General features: G+C 41.0%; 1 protein-coding gene across 1 annotated transcript in view; it reads left to right on the top strand.

Annotated features, from left to right (window-relative positions):
* The window catches only part of USH2A (usherin), a 2319650-nt gene that overhangs the window by 2088520 nt on the left and 210534 nt on the right, over positions 1 to 20596 (top strand). Inside the window, exons 52-53 of the mRNA XM_086925936.1 lie at positions 13443 to 13670; positions 15463 to 16967. Coding sequence (XP_086782062.1) covers positions 13443 to 13670; positions 15463 to 16967 — 1733 coding nt within the window. The remainder of the gene's footprint in view (positions 1 to 13442; positions 13671 to 15462; positions 16968 to 20596) is intronic.

Here is a 20596-nt window from a genome sequence, read left to right as displayed (position 1 = left end):
GGCACGTAAGATCACATACAGTATGGAAAACCTCAATTTCAGACAACAAGGGATACAAAGGTCACACACCCAGATCATTCCATAGGGGAGACCAACAGAATGAGCCACACTTTATAGAATCTTTGAGATATGGCATGCCCCACAGTCACAATCTGACCACATTCTGGCATACCCAGCTAGGTAAGCTGGAACACAAAATCGCAAAAAAATTAGATATAGGAAAAATACAAACATCAGGGAAACCACACTAGCTTTCAAGCGATTAACACATGCATACAAGGCACACTAACCCCATAGGATAAAAACCTCTCTCAGGCAACCATAAGCTATGTCACTCACCTTTGGCCATCCACACCTGCACTTCATGATGCTCTTCAGCCCTAGCATCACACAGTCATCTATCCAAGACAGATATCAAAGCCCTTATTCTATACTGCAATGATTCCTCACTGCCAGCCTCACAGCCAACCTATAACATATTGACTGTGGACATCAAGCAAAGACCCAGGCCATAGGAAAAAAGAGAGAATACAAACCACGAGAACCTAACTGAAGTACTGTTAACACTAAATCGTAATACCTCATGCATCTCAAAACCGAACCTAAAATGCATGCTACTGAACTGCAGCTCAGCAATCAAACATTCCACTGGCATCACAAAATCAATAATCCATTACAAATTGGGCATTCTATTCCTGAAAGAAACTAGTCTAAATCAATGGTCCACACCCATGCTTGACATCCTTGTGCCTCCGGACTGCACCATTCAGCACCTTTACTGACAGCAGCGATAGGGAGGAGAGATTGGAATAGTTCATGATAATTCCCCACTACTCAAGACTTTTCCAGTATACAGTGTCACAGCCTGTGAATATATGGACGCTGCAATCTCCACAGCAAAGCAGTCACTAGCCAAAGTACACCTCATTTACCACTCTCCAGGAAACACTCATCTGTTCATTGAACATATATTGTAAACAATTACTAAATGCAACACCCCAATGCCATTTTTCTTGGAGACTTCAACCTTCACTGGAATGAAGAGAATGAAAGGCAGGTCTCCACTCTAAAACAATTCCTCTCTGACCATAACATGACCCGATCATGCACAAGCTTAACCCATTACAAAGGAACAATGCTCGATCTAATCATATCCAGAGAGGGAGAACTGACAATTGACTCAATCACACACAATGACTGGTATGACCATCACTCAGTCTTATTCCTCCTAAATAAGCACACACACAGAACCAAAGGCAACAAAACCAAAAAGAAACGCTGGATTAGAAACAACAAAAACATGGACAGGATGGAACGGACCGCACTTTGAAAAAAATATTCACTACTCCAACAGTACCCAGAATTTTCTCGAATTAACCAGGCATTACAACCAAACAATATCTAACATAATGGAGTCAGTAGCTCCTCTGAGTCTTGAATGACAACAAATCTAATCCCTCACCCTCACTACAATCATAGCCTAAATTAGAAAAGGAGGAGTCTTAGACATGCAGAGCAAAAATGGAGAAAGGGACCCTCAACGTTGCTTCTAATCAAGCTATGTGAACGACGAAACAGTCGCAAAAAACACATCTGGAACACAAAAGCATTGTACTTCAGATCTCTACTCAATAATGTAAGGAATTGCACAAGGCGAATGCTCAAAATTGTCAACCATGCAGATCGGGGCAACCAATGTAACCATGATCAGCAATAACTAAGTGGAAAACTGTTAAGCCTTCTCTTAATTTTTCAATGAAAAAAAATCTTAGAAATCGAAAAAGAAATCATGTCCAACAAAAAATGATTACGAGCCACTATAGACAATGATCACCATTCCAACAATGAATTTCCACCCCAATGGAGAATCATTCCACAAAGCACCCCTCCAAGACCAAAAATCAAGCATTCTGGAATGAGTTCAAAACACAAACTGAGGTGGAGATCCACAATACTTTACTATCCATGAAACTAACTTCTTATTTCAACTACCTTATCCCCTCCACAGTACTAAAGGAACTCAGTCGCTTCTTCTCCTCCATATTGATGGAGATCGTAAATTAATCGCTTAAAAAAAATCACTATCCTGGATTACTTGGATACGGGGCAAGTGACACGCCTCTTGAAAAATGTAGGTGCAGACCTAGAACCCTGAGCAACCTTCGTCCTGTGTAGAATATTCCCTTTCTAGCCAAATTGTTTGAAAAATGTGTGCTCAACCAATTCAAACAGCACATTGATCAATTCAACCTACTCGAAAAATTCCAATCAGGATTTAGACCAGGGCACAGCACAGAATCAGCCATTGTTCACATAATGGATGACACCCTTAAGATGCTAGACAACACCGATTCCTGCCAACTCATCCTCCTCGGTGTTTGACATGGTCAATCACAACAACCTACTAAAATTGCTAGGAAACAGAATGGGGCTGTCTGGGAAAGGGCTCTCCTGGTTCACATCCTTCTTGCAGAACTGCTCACAATGAATCTTTAGGCAACTAATTCTCATATTTTTCAACAGTGAGATGCGGAGTACCACAATGATAGCCCATTTCCCCCAAACTCTTTATCCTATATATGGAGACACTAACGGAAATCCTCAAACAATTGAACCTTGCATACCACATGTATTCTACTGTATTGTAATTGCATTTATATAGCGCTTACTACCCCTGAAAAGGCGTCAAACGCTTTTTCAGTGAGTGGCACTCTACTTCAGACCTCAAAAATCAATTGTTGTGAATTAGTACAAGGAAATATGATATTCCTTTGAGTTGTTGACATGTTAGTCTGTTACTTGGATTGAAAAAGGATAGCGGAGGGAAAGAAGAGGGATGGACTTAGAATAGTTTTTTTTCTTCTTTATTTCTATATTTTAGCTCATAGCAGTAGGAGGAGGTTTGGAATGAGTAAATGGGAGGTGGAGGGGAGAGTTAGAAGGAAGGACTTAGAAATGCTTGTTTGTGAGATCTGAATAGTAAAAGTGTTATGAGATGATGTAAGGAGGGGTAGCTCGGGGTGGAGTTTACAAAGGGTTTTTATGGGGATTGTAGTAGTAGAATGGGGTTTGGGATGAGTGAGAGAGTGGGGGTAGAGGATATATTGAGAGAGGTATAGGGTGAGAAATAGGGTAGTGCATTGGAGAGAGTAGTAAAATGAGATTTGAGATGAGTTTGAGTGGAGGTAGAGGATATATTGCGAGAGGTATAGGGTGAGATATTGGGTAGTGCATTGGAGATGCTGAATTAGAAGCAAAGTAATAATTATAAAAATACGTAAGTTCATGGAAGGGATATTTGCATAAGAAAGGTAGTACATGTAGGTTTGAGTCGTATTTATTAAACTCAGACTTTCAAGTGTTGCTGTATTTAAAGTTTTTTTGTTTTAATTATTTTCTTTTTGTTATTTTATAGTGATCAATTGTGGATAAATAGTTATGACATGATAAAAGTCTTATTTATGAAGCCACATGTTAAACTTAGAATAATATAATCATAAGTAACATGTACATTTGTTAAGAAGAACTAAAGAATATCTATATATTTAAAAACATATTTGTTATACATGTTTATACAAAGCAATACACATATGTAAGTACACATCTATAGTCCAAACAAATGCATATATACAGAGGAATATGCTGTATATTTATGTTTGAGTATGGTGGTTATGTGGGGAAGAGCCAACTCTTGAGTTATCTTCTAAAGATAAGGTAGTCATCGTGGATCTTATATTTGGGGGTAAAGAATTCCATATTTTGGCTGCTTGAACAATGATGTGTCAACTATTGTTTCTTTCTTGTATGATGGGATTTTGAGGCCAGGTGCCAATCTAGAGCGGAGGTTCCTTTGTTGAATGTATTTGGTAATTTTATTCCTGATGAAGAGCGGTCCTGTTCCATGTAATCGATTTGTGGTTGATTCAAAGCAGCTTGAATGTGGGTCTTCTGTCAACCGGTAACCAATGTAGGGCTCTCAAGGCAGGGGAGATGTGGGCTTGTGGCTTTAAATGTAAGAGTAGTCTGGCAGCAGAGTTCTGAATACTTTGTAGTCTTTTCATAGTTGTTAAAGCTGATCCGTGGTAGAGGCTGTTGGCGTAATCAAGTTTAGACAGAAGAACAGAAATAGTAGCCTGGACCTTGTGGGGAAATACCAGGTGGGGGAAGATGCGTTGCAGAGTTATTTTAGTGACGAAACTTGAAATTGCTAGTTTGTCCACTTTGACATTCTTTGATAGCTTGGAGTCCATGATAATTCCGGTGTTCCTTACTTCCTTTGATACTTTTTGCAGTGGTCCCAGGTCATCAGGTCAGGCAGTGAGTGAATCATAATGTTTCCAATCACCACACATGACTATTTCTGTTTCTGAAGCATTCAATTTGAGATGGCTCCATGTCAACCGCTGGTCGACGATTCTGCGACAACAAAGTTATTTCTAATGCCAAATGCCTTTGGGGCTTTCCAGTTTCAGGAGTATTTTGTGTCATATGCATAGGTATAGCATGTGAGGTAAAATTGATTGATCAATGTCAGTAATGGCCTCTTATAAATGATAAAAAGCATGGGTGCGTTGATAGAGCCTTAAAAGACCCCTGTTTTGTGAAGTACGGTTTGGAAGAGAAAGGGGGGTTATGGATGACATTAGTTCTATTGTGAAGGTAGGATGTGATTCAGTCGCGAGCAGTTTCTTCTATGCCGGGTTCGTAGACTCTTTGTATTAGAGTGCCATGGTCAACCATGTGAAAGGCAGCTGAGAGGTCCAAGTAGAAGGTCAGCAACCCTGTTCTGGTCAACTGTGTTCTTAAGGTCATCCCAGATGGCAACAGGGGCAGATTCTGTGCCTCTTCCTGGGTTGAATCCTGTTTGGAAGTCTGAAAGTATTGAATTCTCTTCAATGAATTGTGACATCTGAGTGACTGCTGCTCTTTCTACAAGTTTGCCCAGGAAAGGTCCATTTGAAATCGGTCAGTACTTGCCGGGGTTAAGGTGGTCCAAGTTTGTTTTATTTAGTTATGGGCGTACCTATAACTTTTTGAAATCTTCTGGAAATATTCTGGTAGTTAAGGAATTGTTGATGATTCTTACTGGTGTGGTAGCAGAGGTAGTTTGAAGAATTGTCTTGAAAGTTCGTGGTGGACACGGGTCAGACGGGCTGCCAGCAGGCCAGCTTCCTTTGACCAGGGCCATAAATTCATTGTGTGAAATTTGTTGGAAGGAATGGAGAGGCTGGGTAAGCGTACTCTTGGAATGTTATTTTGAAAAACGGTCGGTGTGTTTGCGAATTCTTGAGTACTGGGATGAGCTCTTTCTAGGCAATTTAGTGTAAGAAATTCTGAGAGAATTTGATAGAATTCTTTATTAGCACATTTAGCATTTTGAATTCTGTCTGAATAGTGTCTTTTTTTAGATGTTTTGATAGCTGACTTGTAAAATCTGTGGAGTTTCTATAGGTGAAGTTTGTCTTGTGTGGTGTTTATTTTGAGCCACGTATGTTGTAGCTTCTTATTTGCTGTTTTATCTCTTATCTCTGTATTTCTTCTAGTTGGCTGTTGTCTTTTGTTCTGTTGTGTCGTTCTCATTGGTATTAGGATATCAAAAAGCTTCTGTAGCCACTCATAGGGCCTCATTTATGAAAGCCTTGCGCCACTGGTGCGTCACTTTTTCCCATGTTAAAAGTGACGCACCGGCCCAAAGCCTTCATAAATAAGGCCCATAGTTTTTAACAGAATTTGTGCATAGATCTGTACTTATTGTTTGTTGTGTTTCTAAGTGTTCAAAACTGGGGTTATTCCACGGTCAATAGGCGGGTGCATGTAAGGTGGTTTTAGGTGTGTTGCTTTGTGTTTTTTATTGGAAAGCAAACAAGCAAATGGTGGTCTGACCATGTGACTGGAACCGTCATTTAAAGGGAACTAGTTCTGTATTTGCAAAAATGACATCTAGGTTGTGTCCAGCGATGTTTGTGGATGATCTACTGTAGGTTCAAAGTGTCTAGGCCACTCATGATTGTTTTTGGATGGGGGATATTGGGTTTCTCAAACCAAATGTTTAGGTCACCCAGAATGCTTAGGTTGTAGTGTAGTGTTATTAGGTTTGAAACTGTGTTGATTAGTGTGTCAGGGAATGTTGCATTGCTAGGTGGATATCTGCAAAGGAGCAGGAAGTTACAGGAGGAAGATGGACTATGGTTGCATCTGGCGAAGTGGGCCTCACAACCTTGTATGGATATGTTGTCAGCTTTAATGAAATTTAATGTTTGCTTCAGCCCAACAGTTATGCTGCCTTGTTTTGCCTACACAATTTTGTGTACTTGTTTGATTGCCTAGAGGAGCGTCTTCATGCAAGACTGGAGCCATATCATCTCCCAACCATGATTCAGTTATGAAGAGTAGGTCAGGTTTTGTGTCAGTGAGAAGGTCGTAGATGTGATGCTCATTTTTAGAGAGTGATCAATCATTTATTAGTTGGCAGTTTGGAGAACGTGCTTTGGGGATGGTGGGACTTAGTTTTGTAGATGAGTGAGTAGTATTTTGTGGGCTCGTAGCTGGTGTGTCGTCAGTGCTGGTACTATGAGAATAGCAATAGTGTAGCTGTGCTGTATTGTGTTCCTTGTCCAGCAGGATAAGAAGGCATTTTGCTGGTGAGCTGTGTTGTTTTTGCATCGTAGCCTTGCTGTGCAGTAGACATAGAGATACAAGGTTGTGAAGAGTGGCATGTTGCTTATTTTGTTTGCGTCTGTTTCGGGCAGACGGTGTAAAAGTTATGGGTGGTGGTGCAGCATGTGGGTCATGTTGTAAGGTCGTACATTGTCCAATAGATGAGAGGTGGTTGAAATAAAGTTGCTGTGTTGCTGTATATTTATTAGGCTTGGAGGATTAGAGAAAGCTTGGGATTGGAGTTTGTTTATGGTGTGTATTATTTGTGTAGTCAGGAGGGTGGGAGTGGGTGTCTGTTTCTAGTTTGTGACAAAACGTATTATGAGGTGTTGTGTGTGAGAGATTGTTGGGCTTGTGTGTGTGTTATGTTTTGTTTTTGAGGAGTAGTGAAAGGAGGTGATGACTTTTTATGTAAAGTATTTTTGGCAAGCTGATGCTACATGGTAAAGGGTGTGGTGATATGTTTTGGAAAAGAGTGTATGTGGTGTCTAAGAGGGGATTAACAAGAGTTTGGAGTGTTTGTTTTAGATTGGATTGCTAAAAGAGGTAATGTGTGGTGCCACGGAATGTAAGTGTTATGGGGTTGTGTTATTGTGGTAAAAGAAGAGAAGGGTGTTGTGGATGGAAAGATGGAAGGCTGAGTATAGGTGTATTGGTGCCAGAAAGGAAGGGATATGTTAGGAGTACTTAGAGAAGGCAGTGTGTGTCTGGATGGGATATAGTACTGTATGGAGTGGACTTTGGTTAGGGCTGTGATGAGTGGATTGGTTAGTGGTATAGCATAGAGTGGTGTTTTGTGTGTAAGTGAAATTTCAGGTGTGTGGTATTTGGAGTAGACGGGTGTAAATATGTGGTATGTGGGGTTTTGTAGTGGGTGCTGAGACCCTGAAGTGTGTTTAGGGAAGTTTGTATTAAATGGGTAGAGTACATTTGATATTAGTGTGTTAATATGGTTGTGGATGTGGATGGGGTTGGGTGGGTGCTGATGGATGTGAAAATGGTCAGCACCTCCAGCGGTAGACCTGACCAGGCTCAAACAGAGAGCTGCCCTTCTCCTCTCCACTCTTAGTGTCGACGCCTGGGCTGAGACGTCCTGAACCCTGACCTTAAATAGCCCTAGAAATCAGGTGACCCAACCTCAGCCAATGGTAACCCTAGACCTAAGACTAACCAATCAGAACACTTATCAGAAAGCAAACTTCAAGCTTTAGGTCCAATAGAAACCCTAGCCCTATAAACCAGACAAAAAACCCTAAACCTATCCATCAGATAAACCTATCAGAACTCTAACCTAAGCCCTAAGTCCAATAGAATCACTGACCCAGGGACAGTTATCATTCAATCGGAACACTATCCTTAAGCCCAATAGAAACACCAAATACAGCCAGCAATCATTGCACAGATGTAATGTCCAAAAGAAGCTTGTGACCTCAGGCACAATCTGCTCCTCAATTCAGAATCCCCTTGGAGACATACAGGCTCAATACACACTCTGGAGTTCTGCAGGTAAGGGCCTAAACTAGGCCTTTTAATAATGCTGCCTTTCCAACACTCAAACAACTCACTCTCCTAGCCACAACACGAGTGCTACAATCACTTTCCAAATGCAGATTAACACACTAAGAGCAGATTACTGCAGTCTCGAAGCACACTCTGCTTTGGTATCTTGGGGAGGGGAGGTTTAATCTTGTTTCACTCATTTGCTAAGACAAGTGGGAGCTGGGGGTGGATTGCTTACACACAGGTCTGAGCACATTGAACTAGGAATTGTTGTGTCGATTTTTTAAAGTAAAAAGTAATTATATTCATGTCTATGCAGACGACACACAATTCTACTTAAAGATAACCTTCCTAGTGGATGTCATACAACTAAAAAACACTCAAGCCAAAACTCGCCCTGGCTATCTCAAAACAACTTCAAGCTGAACTCTCTGAAAATAGAATTCCTATATTGTCCCCCTCCTAACAGCTCCACACATATCGAAGATTGGGTCAATCAACTACACACCCCCAACTGCAAAGCTACCAGTATTGATTCCACTAACCTCCTTGGAATAACACTGAACAACAATCTGAACATGCGAGCACATATCAGTGCAGCCACACGAGTGCCACATCTCAACTTAAACTAATGAAGAATGTGAAACAATTCGCGCCACCTCATGACCTCAAACTAGCAGCACAATAATTAGTGGCTAGGATACTAGAATATAGATGTATGACCCATTCAGGTCTTCCCAAGTTGAGAATGGCTTCAGGCAAAGTAATCTTCAATGCAGCAGCTAAACTTGTAACATGACTAGATGCTTTAACCACATTACACCATCACTTAGGTCTCTTAACTGGCTCCCTCTCGAGGCCAGATCTTAACAGATAATTGCTTGCCTCCCGCATAAAGCCTTACATTTTAACAAACCCAGGACCCTAGCAGAAAAAATTTGAATCTCAGGAGGCAGCTGCCCCCGCAGAAGTGAAAAATTTCTCAGGCTAGAAAACCCCAGATTCAGAGAACAAAAAACATACATACGCTCCTTTTCAGAATCGGCTCCAAGGATTTGGAGCTTCCTACCACCCAAGGTTCGGTCAAAACCATTGAATCAAATGATCCTAATGAACAGATTCCTCTCATAAAGTCTTGGTTAGCCCATCTCCTTGGAGGCAGTCGATGCCACAATTGCATTATTACCAATACAGGGCAGAAGCCCAGACATCCCTGTGGAACTCGACACAAATATTGTTCTACTGGGTACCTGAATCCCAAAGCAAACTCAAAAAACATCTTGGAGAATCAATCCCAGGGCTTCATAAATGAATGGTGGACGTATAATATTATCTCTGTTACAACATATATCGTACTTGAGTCTTTAGCTTTTGGTCTATGTTTTTGTTAAGGTGTTCAGTTTTTTATCTTTCAGTTCTTTATTTATGATTGTTCTTCAATGATATGTACAGTGCTCTGATACCCTCGGGTCATGTTCTGGCTTTATAAAGCACCCTAAGCCTACTTCTCCCAGCATATTGTGATGCACGCATGGGTGTACATTTTATCACCACCCCATGTGATCAAATACAGATCAAACCTGACATTGCGAGTGGCACACGTGAGTGTGTGCCTGTCTCTTGTTGTATATTATATGTCCCATATGTGTCATGATGATGATTGTTTGTGTTTTTTGTCCTTTCATTTACAGGATTCACAAAGAAACAGAAGGAGGAAACAAATAGTTTCTCTCCAACTTACCGCACTTTAGCGTGTGCGCACTTTTTGCACCCCAGTCTTGGAAACCCACTATTGACTATGTCACGCACTTTCCTTCACCCGTGGTCCTGACGAAAGCCAGCATAGGACACAGTTTGGCTGAAACATGTACAACTGTATTCAGGATACTTGAGACAAAACATAATAATCTATACGTATCTGCCAATCTTTTTAATCCTGTAATAGGGCCCCACTGTTAAAGTTATTTCTAATATCTGAAAGGGACCTAATAGATAGTTTTAATATCACTAATCACTGCACCAATCATAACACACCAAAACCCGCTCCGCTGTAGTTCAGGCTTTGAAGCACAAATAGGACATTGATCGTCCAGGATAGTTACATGTATGTGGTTCACGTATGATCTTTTTGGCCAGGTTGCTACCACTCTGTCCTGAGGAAGGCCCCGTTCAAAGGATTTTTAGGAGTCAAAACGTAGACTGTTGAGTTCCAATCGTGAATGCATTGGATAGCGAAAGTTAAGAAATCCTCAAAAATTGATTCATGTGGATTCCATTTTGTATTTGATGTCCTAATGGTTAAGGAGTTTTTATTATCATGTCCACTGTTTTGTCCTCTCACTTAGTTTCACTTACACTGTGCTGTCACTTGTAGCACCTACTCACATATTGGAATTGCCATTTAAATGTATTTATGTGTAAGAGAATCAAATTGATCATCATATAGACTTGAAGCACTTTGATCGTGACAACCGGGACATTAAATAGGATAACCCCTGTAAAAGAATTGATTGTTTTTCAAAGTAATTCCTTTTAGAATAATGTTTGCATATATGGCCTTTAACTCTACAATCAATCTAATCTCACTCAAATTCATTAGCACCCCAAGACTATTATCCCTTAGCCTGTCTCTTGCTTTGAGGTATCTGCATTTGCAGGATGAAAAGAACTGCTCAGATCACCACCCCACTTTGCAAGACATCTTTCATTTATTTACCATCATCACCCGGGGTGGCAACACCTCTAAATTTATTTTGTTTATTTCTGAAACTGAATTAGCCCTCTCACAGAAATGGCATTCTCTGACTAATCCTTTCATTCTTCCACTCTTATTTGTATTGGAGTAATTGTATTGGGCTGAAAACCACAACTTGGAAACAAGGAACATAGGGTATCTCATGTACTAACTCAGGGATTATTTGAATTAAATGTAATCTCTGTAGACAGTGCAAAATGTTAATAATAGGTACACTGCTATGCTCCTCTACCTGCATCTACATTTATTATACCCCATTAGAGGAATTAATCCGTAGCGTTTCATTTGATTATAGGCCACTAGTGTTAGACCTGGCATCATTGGCATGGTTTCCCCCTAACATTTTGCTTTCATACTTCCTGTTTTTGCTGACTTTGTTTTTGCTGGCCTTAGGGCCACTGCTAACCAGTTCTAAAGTGCATGTGATCTCTCCTCAAAACATGGTAACATTGGCTTATACCCAATTGGCACATTAAATTTACCTGTAAGTCCGTAGTAAAGTGGTGCTACATGTGCCCAGGGCCTGTAAATTGAATGCTACCAGTGGGCCTGTAGCACTGATTCTGCCACCCACTTACATAGCCCTTCAAACATGTCTCAGGCCTGTTATTGCAGAACCTGTGTGTGCCAGTTTAACCTGCCATGTCGATTTGGCTAAATGCAACTATTGCCAGGCCCAAATCTTACATATTAATACATATGTCGCCCCTAAGGTAGGCCCTGGCCAGCCCCAATTGTAGGGTGAAGTGTATTTAAAAGAGTAGGCATGTACCTGTTAGTTTTGCATGTCCTAGTAGTGAAAAAGTCTTAAATTCATTTTTTCACTCCTGTAAGGCCTATCTCTCCAATAGGATAACGGCGGAGTTACCTTATTATATTTTATACATGTAATTCCCAATTGGAAGAGATAACCCGGTCAAGTTTGGTGTCTCCGGAATACTAATTTAAAATCCTAACTTATGGTGAAGTCGAATTTTAAATTAAAATTTTGAAAATGCTACTTTTTGAAAGTTGGCATTTTCTTGCCTTAGCCATTTGGTGACTGCAGCCTGTCTCTGGTGACATCACTGGGTGTAGTTGGCAGTTGGGCTTTGTGTATTCCTCCTAGACATCTACACATAGTGGGAGCTTAGGGTTCACTGGATGAACCATCACTGGCAGGATGGGAGGGAGGAGCTGGGCCTAGTCTCACTTGCACCTAAATAGGTTGTATCCTGTTTCCACACAAAGAGCTTAACGACCCTGCATTGTCACTTCAGCAGATTTACGCCAGGGCAGGGAAGGCAGAGCATCCGTGCACTTCAACGGTATGCCTCTAGAAGCTTCTCCCCACTTCAAAGGTCATCTGTGTATAAAAGAAGGACCTCCAACACCACCACTTCAGTACAGCCCCTGAACCTGTGGACCCTGAACCTATGGAAGAAGATGGACTGCTGTGCTGCTGAAAGGCCTGCCATTCTGCTGGACTGCAACTCTGAAGGAGCTACTGCCTTGTTGTGCTGACCTGCTGGCTGCTGCCATTTTGCCTGGAAAAGAAGAACTGAACCTAGAGCCATCTTGAAACCAGGACTCAAAGGCGTAGACTGCTGGCCTCCTGATCTAATCCTCAGGAACATAACAGGCTACCCCACAGCTCCTGAGCCCGTCTTCAGTGAGTTTGTGATCACCAAGAGGCTACTCTCAGGTGCTAGGCCCTTGGTGTTGCTCTTGAGCCTTTATATTTAAGCTTTTGGGCTCTTCGCGGCTGTGACAGGTCCTGTTTGCACCAGAACTGCGCCACTCACATGGAAAATCAGTGTGAGTTGTCGCAAGTCCATCTTTCTGCACAGCAAGCATTAATCGCCCATGTGGACCGCCAATGCAATGCTCCAGCCCACCCTCCTGCAATGCCTGGCATGCTCCTCGTGCCACACCGCCCACTGCCAGTGATCTTCTCCTTGCTTCCAGTGATCTTCTACCTAGTAAACGGGAATCTTGGCACAATAAAGTAAACCTTCGGCAGGACTAATGTGGGACTGTATCTGACCCACACTCGATCGCAGTTGGCTTCAACATTTGAATTCGACCTGGTCCAGTGTGACCAGATATCCTCGTTTGGCCTTTATGCTTTTAGGTGTTATTTTTCAGTTTATTCTATAAAAAATCATAACTCAGTTTCTACTAATTGGATGTTTGTTGTTCTGGTTTTGTTTTACTTATTAAAGTTAGCTCTACCTTTCTAATCCTGTGTGGGATCTTGTTGTGTGCTGATGTTGCTGTTTTACTGTTCAAGGTGTTACGCAACTACTCTGCACATTGCCTCAAAGTTGAGCCTGACTGCTCTGTGTCAAGCTACCAGGGGGTTGTGCACAAGTTGATTTGGAGTTCGCTTGTGACTTACCCTGACTAGGAATGTAGTTGCTGCTTGACCAGGACGCGCATCCCAGTCAACTGGTAACCCAATTTTTAACAAGCCGAATATGTAGTTCATACTTTTCAGGCGAATGTGCTAAAGTTGATAGACTTTTTACAGCATGTATTTCTGTTTCAGGGCGAAAACCATATGACACACGTGTTTGGCTTAAAACCTTATACAGCATACCACATTCACATTGTGGCAGTAAATAACGCTGGCCAAGGGGCAAGTCCATGGACCATGGTACGTACACTGGAAGCATCGCCAAGTGGACTGAGCAACTTCACCGTGGAGAAGAAAGAGAATGGGAGAGCACTGCTCCTTAAGTGGATGGAACCTTCCAAGACCAATGGCGTCATTAAGGTACTCATAATTGTAGCTTGACTGGTGTTATCACTGAACTATATATTGGATTACAACATATGCATTGGTATTCAGTCACTCACACTATTGGAGAAGTGTGGCTCACGGTGTAAAGCAGGCAGACCCGGAAGCTGAGGTCAGACCCAGGACCAGGGTTCAATTCCCGACGCGGCAGGGTCTTGAGCTCAAATGTCCATGGACTCGATAATTCTCGCTTCGGTGCCTGCTCTAATCATGGGTTCTCACTCTGCAACTCTGGGCATTAAGCTTGCTTAATCTCCACAACGGCCCCCCTGCGGTGGGATGCCTGGCTTTCACCTTGGGGATGCCCTGTAGGGGCTATCTCACAGGGAAAAGCCAGGACGGGTTCCCAAGGCAAGCGCCGGGAAACCTCCGGGTAGCTGTGCGCTCAATAAATGCAATAATAATAATTGACAAAATGGCACTTGGACAAGAAATTAATACTAATAATGCCATTCCATATCTGTATTTGATGTGTATGTCCTTGTTAACTCAAAGCCTTGACTGGCAGAAAGCCTTATTCTGAACAACATTAAGAAAAAAATTGTTAGCATTCTGTTAAAACAGCATGCCAGTGTGGGGGCGATGCATAAGAGCTTGACCCCCAAAATCACTCTCACTTAATTGGTGAGTGCCTTTCGTGGTATATGTGTAAGATCTACAGGGAAACAATATCAATTTAAAAGACATAAACAATGTAAAAATAACGTTAAAGTTGCATTTCTATGTACAATGTCATCTCAGAATATGATGAAAATATGGACCGATCACTCTTCACTTCTCATTGGGAATTTCAAGTATACGTGTACATATTTGTAATGCACTACTTTAACTGTAGATCACACTTAAATTTAGAATTTCAAAGAATACCTTTACAAATGTAATATGAGTTACCTTCTAACCTCACCATCTCTTTCTGATGATGGTGAACCTTGTAGAAGCAGTGAGGGCTCGTTCATTAAAAATAGTCAATGTAGGTCATTAGGCATATATCTTTATCAGACCTTATTTTAAAAAGTATTTCAAGAATTTGAGAGGGTAAAATGTGGAAAGCAACAATATTTATAAATGTCAAATTATACGCCTGCTAGCCTCCTTTCAAAACATAACTTGTTTTGGAAATAAGGTACAGTTAATTTGCACGCTCATTTAAAAACTATTTGCCATAATCTTCAGAAAATTCATTCCCCACGAAGGAAACCCATTTAGTCCTGCATTTTCTGTGGTTATTTTCTGTGTGTTTACAGGCTGGGAATAGCCTTTTTGAATACTCCAACTTTGTGAGTGTTCACATAATTGGGCATGGCTAACTCAGCCACACCCCTTTCATCTTTCCTACTCTGTCACAGACGTATCCATCCAGAAATGGTCACCATGGGGCTGAACATTTCCACAAAAGCAAGTGGAATTTCAATTCCTAAGAATCAACAAATCCCGATTCTATGGATTTTTGAAATGTAAATTGAATTGCTTGTGCACCCACGTGACAACTGATTAAAAATGTGAATGAGTTGCAAGGTTTCTGAAGGAGTCCAAGTAAGTTTGAATCAGAAGATTGCATTATGTTGTAAGCACTTGGTAAAGCTGCTTGAGAATGAGATATCATCAATTATGTTTTCCTGTGATGCTGCAACAGGTTTTTTTTACAGGTTGCAGAATGTTACACATTGTTCAGGAATTTTTATGCATATTTATTGATATAAATGTACACGTTATTTATCTGTATATCTCAATTGAAATTGCTAAATGCATGTGTTTCTCTCTTTTACAGGTGTACAATGTTCTTAGCGATGATGCCCTTGAGTACAGTGGTTTGACCAACCAATTCTTGGTTCGCCGCCTTGAGCCATACACTCAATATGTTTTAGTTCTTGAAGCCTGCACAGTAGCGGGCTGCACCCGATCCCGCCCTCAGCTTGTCCAAACAGAAGAAGCTCCGCCTGCTTCTCAGCCACCACCAACAATAGAGTCACATAATGCAACAGTTGCTGAACTTAGCTGGTCTTCCCCGGTGAATCCAAATGGAAAGATAACGCATTTTGATGTCATTAGCAAATGTATGCAGGAAAGCGCTTTCTGGGATATGGAAGAGGAGGTGCTATTCTCAGGATATGACACAGAGAGTAGCAAATATATGTACAGGCATGAAGGTTTGATGCCTTGGACAACCTATAGATATAAAATACGTGTTTGGAATTCAGCAGGCTTTACAGACAGTTCGTGGACAACAGTGAAGACAAGCCAGGCAGCTCCAACAGGTCTACAAGCTCCAAAAATATATTATTTTTCAGAAAGTCCCTATAAACTCTTACTTTCATGGGTTTCCCCAAAATCATCAAATGGAGTCATTCAGTCCTATCAACTTCACCGAAATAGGGTCCCATTTCCTTTCAGCTTTGATGCTGCCACCTTCAATTACACTGATGAAGATTTGAAGGCTTACTCAGTCTACAACTACACAATAACAGCGTGCACTGTCGGAGGATGCAGCACCAGTGAACCAATCAGTGTAAGGACTCTAGAGGCAGCTCCAGATTTTGTGAGTCCCCCAACCCTTCAAGCCATTAGCTCTACTCAGATTAATGTTTCGTGGTCACCTCCTCTGATACAAAATGGAGACATCCTCAACTACATAATACGTGTAAATGATGCCGAATACTTTGCTGGGAGACAACTATCGCAAGTGATTTCCAACTTGCAGCCCTATGCACAGTATGATTTCTCTCTAGTAGCATGTACAAATGGAGGGTGTACATCAAGCTTATCGAAAGCAATGCGAACAATGGAATCCCCACCCTCAAACATGAGTCCACCAAAATTGAAAGTTGCAGGGCCAGAGTCAATAGAAGTCTTTTGGAAAGAACCCGATCAGCCCAATGGTCGACTTACACGTTATGAGCTCAATAGAGACCAAGAGCTAATTTACACTGGCCTTGAAAACTACTATCATGATTTCTCATTAGCCCCGGGCATGGAATACGCTTACACCGTGACAGCATATAACAGTCAAGGCAGTGCCACCAGTCCAGCTGTCAGCACAAGAACTGACCCTTCTGCTCCATCTGGTATGATGCCTCCAAAACTGAAGGCATGGAGTTCAAATGAGATCACAGCAACTTGGGATCTCCCAGAAAGTGCCAACGGAGAAATACTCAACTACACACTATCCGTTCGCCAACCTGCCAGCGCACAGGTAGAGACATTTCCATGCACTAAACATAGCCCTGCTTTTGAAAAGAGGACCTTTGTTATAGAACTCCGACAGCCTTACCATTGGTAGGTACATTTTTTTTATAAAGCTTTATAAATATGTGTATTTATTTTGCATGGTAAATATCTTGTGATTAGCTTTTAAAATCTTTTCACATCTTGATATTGTAGCTATGTGATGGTAATGCTAATCTAGTAATTTGCTTTTCCATGACGGTATGTCCTTAATCTTTGATATTGGCCGGGATCTTGGACGGTCAGGCTGGTAAAAAGAACTTCACCGAATGAAAACCCCATGGACTATATAGGTTTCCAGGTGTTTACATTGGGACCTTGGTTGATAGTGGATGGTGACTACTGTCCCTTCTTGAAGCAATGGTGAAATTACTGATTGGTCGTGGTTGATTGCATAATATTGCGGCACAGATATTTTTTATCTGCATTTCTTGAGAGATGATCAGTAGAACCGCTTGTGGGAAATCAGTTTATTTCCCCATTACTGGGCTGTTTACTTCATCTGCATCAATGGGGAACCGTGGGGAGCATGCATTCGATTTATCTCTGGTTGATGAGGAATTAATATAAAGGCAAACATTCCGTAAGACATATGATATATTAATAACATTCTATCTATCATTTTTATTTTCAAGAAATGCTGCTCATAAAGTATCTAGTATTTTCAGTCATGCTTATAGTTATTTTCTTTGAAACTATATTTGCTTTACAAAGCTACTGTCACCACCTCATGGAGCAGACAATCTTGACTAATAGACATCGTTACTCTTGGGGAGTTAAGTAGAAAATGGAGTACCCTTTAGAGACCATTGACATAAATGATGAAAGTGGTTAACACATGACCAGCACTCTGAACAGTACATACATTTTGCATGTCGCTGTCATAGTTTATTTCTTCGGAGTTGTGTACCGCGGTAGGCAATATTGGATGGTTGGGTGTGAATATGAAAGTTGCTGACAACCAATGTGGCGGCGTACCCAAATAAAAAAATACCTCAATGCAAGTGAAGTGGTATTGAGAGTGTGTTAAGGCTGTCAGTGGGAGGAAAAATAATACTTTGAAAGGTACAAAACTTTCTGGGGGAGCTTAAGAAATTAGGACATCTGCCACATAAGTTTTGGCCCTTAGGTATCCTTAGCATCTCCACCGTGTCCACCACAGCCCAGCCACTACTGTAATGGACTCCAGTTACTATTTGTTGCAGTTTCATGAATTCATTGATGGTGAGATTTAACATCAGAAGCTTTTGTCACTGCCAGGTTAGTGGCTCCAAACCCAATGAGTAGATCAAGAAATTAAGTGTCTGGCATATGTGTGTAGCCTACAACTCACCTATCTAGTTGCAAGTGGTTTAATGACCGTGTATCATGTGTCTGTGTTCAGGATTATTTTACATTTTTGTTAAATGTTTGACATAGCCTCAAGCAAGTCCAAGGAGCAGCATAGCATAGAGAATAATTTTCCATCAGCAGGAGCACCTCACACTTAAGGTGCTACACATACATCACTATGGTGATGTACGGGTGAGGAAGAAAATGGATTACAAAGAAACATATTTGATGAGGAGTGGAGGATAAAATCCTGTTTTGACGTCACTAATCTACCTAGTTTTAATAATCAATTCATGTTTTCAGTGTTACTTTTTTGTGTGTCTGTGTGTGGGGGTGGTTGCAATAGGTTGGTCGGAATGAACAACATAATGATTCAGATTCCCAAAGGTCTGTGTATCCAGTGTGAAATATTATACATGTGCTGCCACACCCACTGTCAGTCCCTGGACCCAACTGCAAACTAGAGAATGCATTTGAGGATCGATCCATCACCCCTTCCTCCTCACAGAAACAGTACCCTATTAAGTGGAGAATGTTTTCTCCTCAAACTTACAGCCAATACGTTTTCCTCCTGATTGTTAGGGTGTTAATGTAAGTGATATACACAACCACAACTTAGTGCTACACATCTGTAATCTCTTTGCTGCAGAAGCACCCCGTATTCAGTCTCAAAAGGTGCATTACATAACAAAGGCACACAAAAAGGAGCAGGTTGCAAAAGTAAACCCTTTTCATTAGAAGTCCAGGGCAGGAGATGTCATTTATCATCAAAGCTATGTTGATGCTAATGCACCTTTTCAGTCCAAAATCATCATGCCATATCCTCATTTTATCCATATCAGACACATACTTACTTTTGTGTACAGAGTCTGATAAATTCCCAAAATGCACCCACATGCTTCCAAGGGAATTAATATTACATAACGTTCACAGTATAATGATCAATGCTAACGTTCGAATTTTTAAACAAGCATTGACAAGACCAGTAGGCCTGTGTTTGCCTACACCCTTTTGGCTTTGTCAATGATTGTTTTGTCATTGTTTTTGTAAAAACTTCTTGTTGGTGAACTTACCTCGTCAATCTAAACAGAAAATGGATAGAAGCAACAATATTTTCTTGGTCTAAAAAATAAACATTGTCATAATAGTCCCTGGCACTTGAAGGAACTACTTTATGTACAAATGTGCTCCTTGTGAATGGACAGAATGCTGGCACCTAAAGGGAAGGTAGTTCATGGCAGGAAAGGGCTGACCCTTTGCCAGGTGCTGTATTCTGTCGTGGGTCAAAGAAAAATCCGAATTGCTCAATAACCAACTAATGGACGAAGAGGGCTGCAGGAAAGCCGTAATAAGTAACTATAATGTACACTCATTTTTGTAAAATCAAGATATCTGAGCTAATGCTAGATGTAAGAAATGAATCAATTTTCAGCAACATTGCATGTCTGAATTTCATGACTTTAGAACTCTGTGCATTTTACCACTGCTAAACAATAAGAAAGTGTCTGTACTTCCCCTCTAAAATATGTGGTATACTTCTGAACTCTCTATTTCACCTATTGAAATGTATATATGTCCATTGTAAATTATCACTTAGGTGCACCAATTGCATAAAAGGTTAAATCTTATATATGGCTGAAGTGTATATTTACACAATCCACATAATGACAATATATTCTGCCAGGAGCATCACTGTGTTCTGGCTAGGTTACTAATTAAATGGATTGCAGTGTCTCATGGGAGGGAACAATGCCTTTGCCATTCTACATTAATAGGTCACCCCTAAAGTTTGTCTGTAAACCCACAAGGCAATGTGCTAATATAGCAAAATATGACACACTGCATATTAGGGTTAGTTTGCTTTCACAGCAAAATAAAACGCAAAAGCTATTTCACTATGTAGGTCAGGCTAGCCCTTGTCCCCTTAATCTACTTTGATTATCTTGATGTCTTTGTGCTCAATACACTTTTCTTTATTTTTCCAAATTGGGTTTGGTAATTTTGTTGTGTTGTTTTCTTAATTTAGGTTTGTTGGTACTGCTTTAGTTTAGCGCATATTTCTGTGAGGATTGCCAGAGTGACCAGACATTGACCAGAGGTTCTCTCAGATCTGTGTTTTGACACAACCTGAGTCAATTAATTGAAGTAGTTGAGGTACTACCCTACAAAGCTAAGCCAATTCAAGACATTACATTAAATACTTATTGTAGGACTGGGCCCTCTCTGCACGATCCCCCCACCCTTTTGCCTTAACACTCCTGTTTTCTGAATCCATTTTGTTGGGTTTTAGATACTATGTTTTTTAGCACTGCTAACCAGTGCTAAAGTGCTTGTGCTTTCTCCTTGAA

This window comes from Lissotriton vulgaris, chromosome 6, assembly GCF_964263255.1.
Source record: "Lissotriton vulgaris chromosome 6, aLisVul1.2, whole genome shotgun sequence".
NCBI lineage: Eukaryota > Metazoa > Chordata > Amphibia > Caudata > Salamandridae > Lissotriton > Lissotriton vulgaris.
The sequence above is the reverse complement of the archived record's forward strand: the minus strand, read 5'-3'. Positions and strand labels throughout refer to the sequence as shown.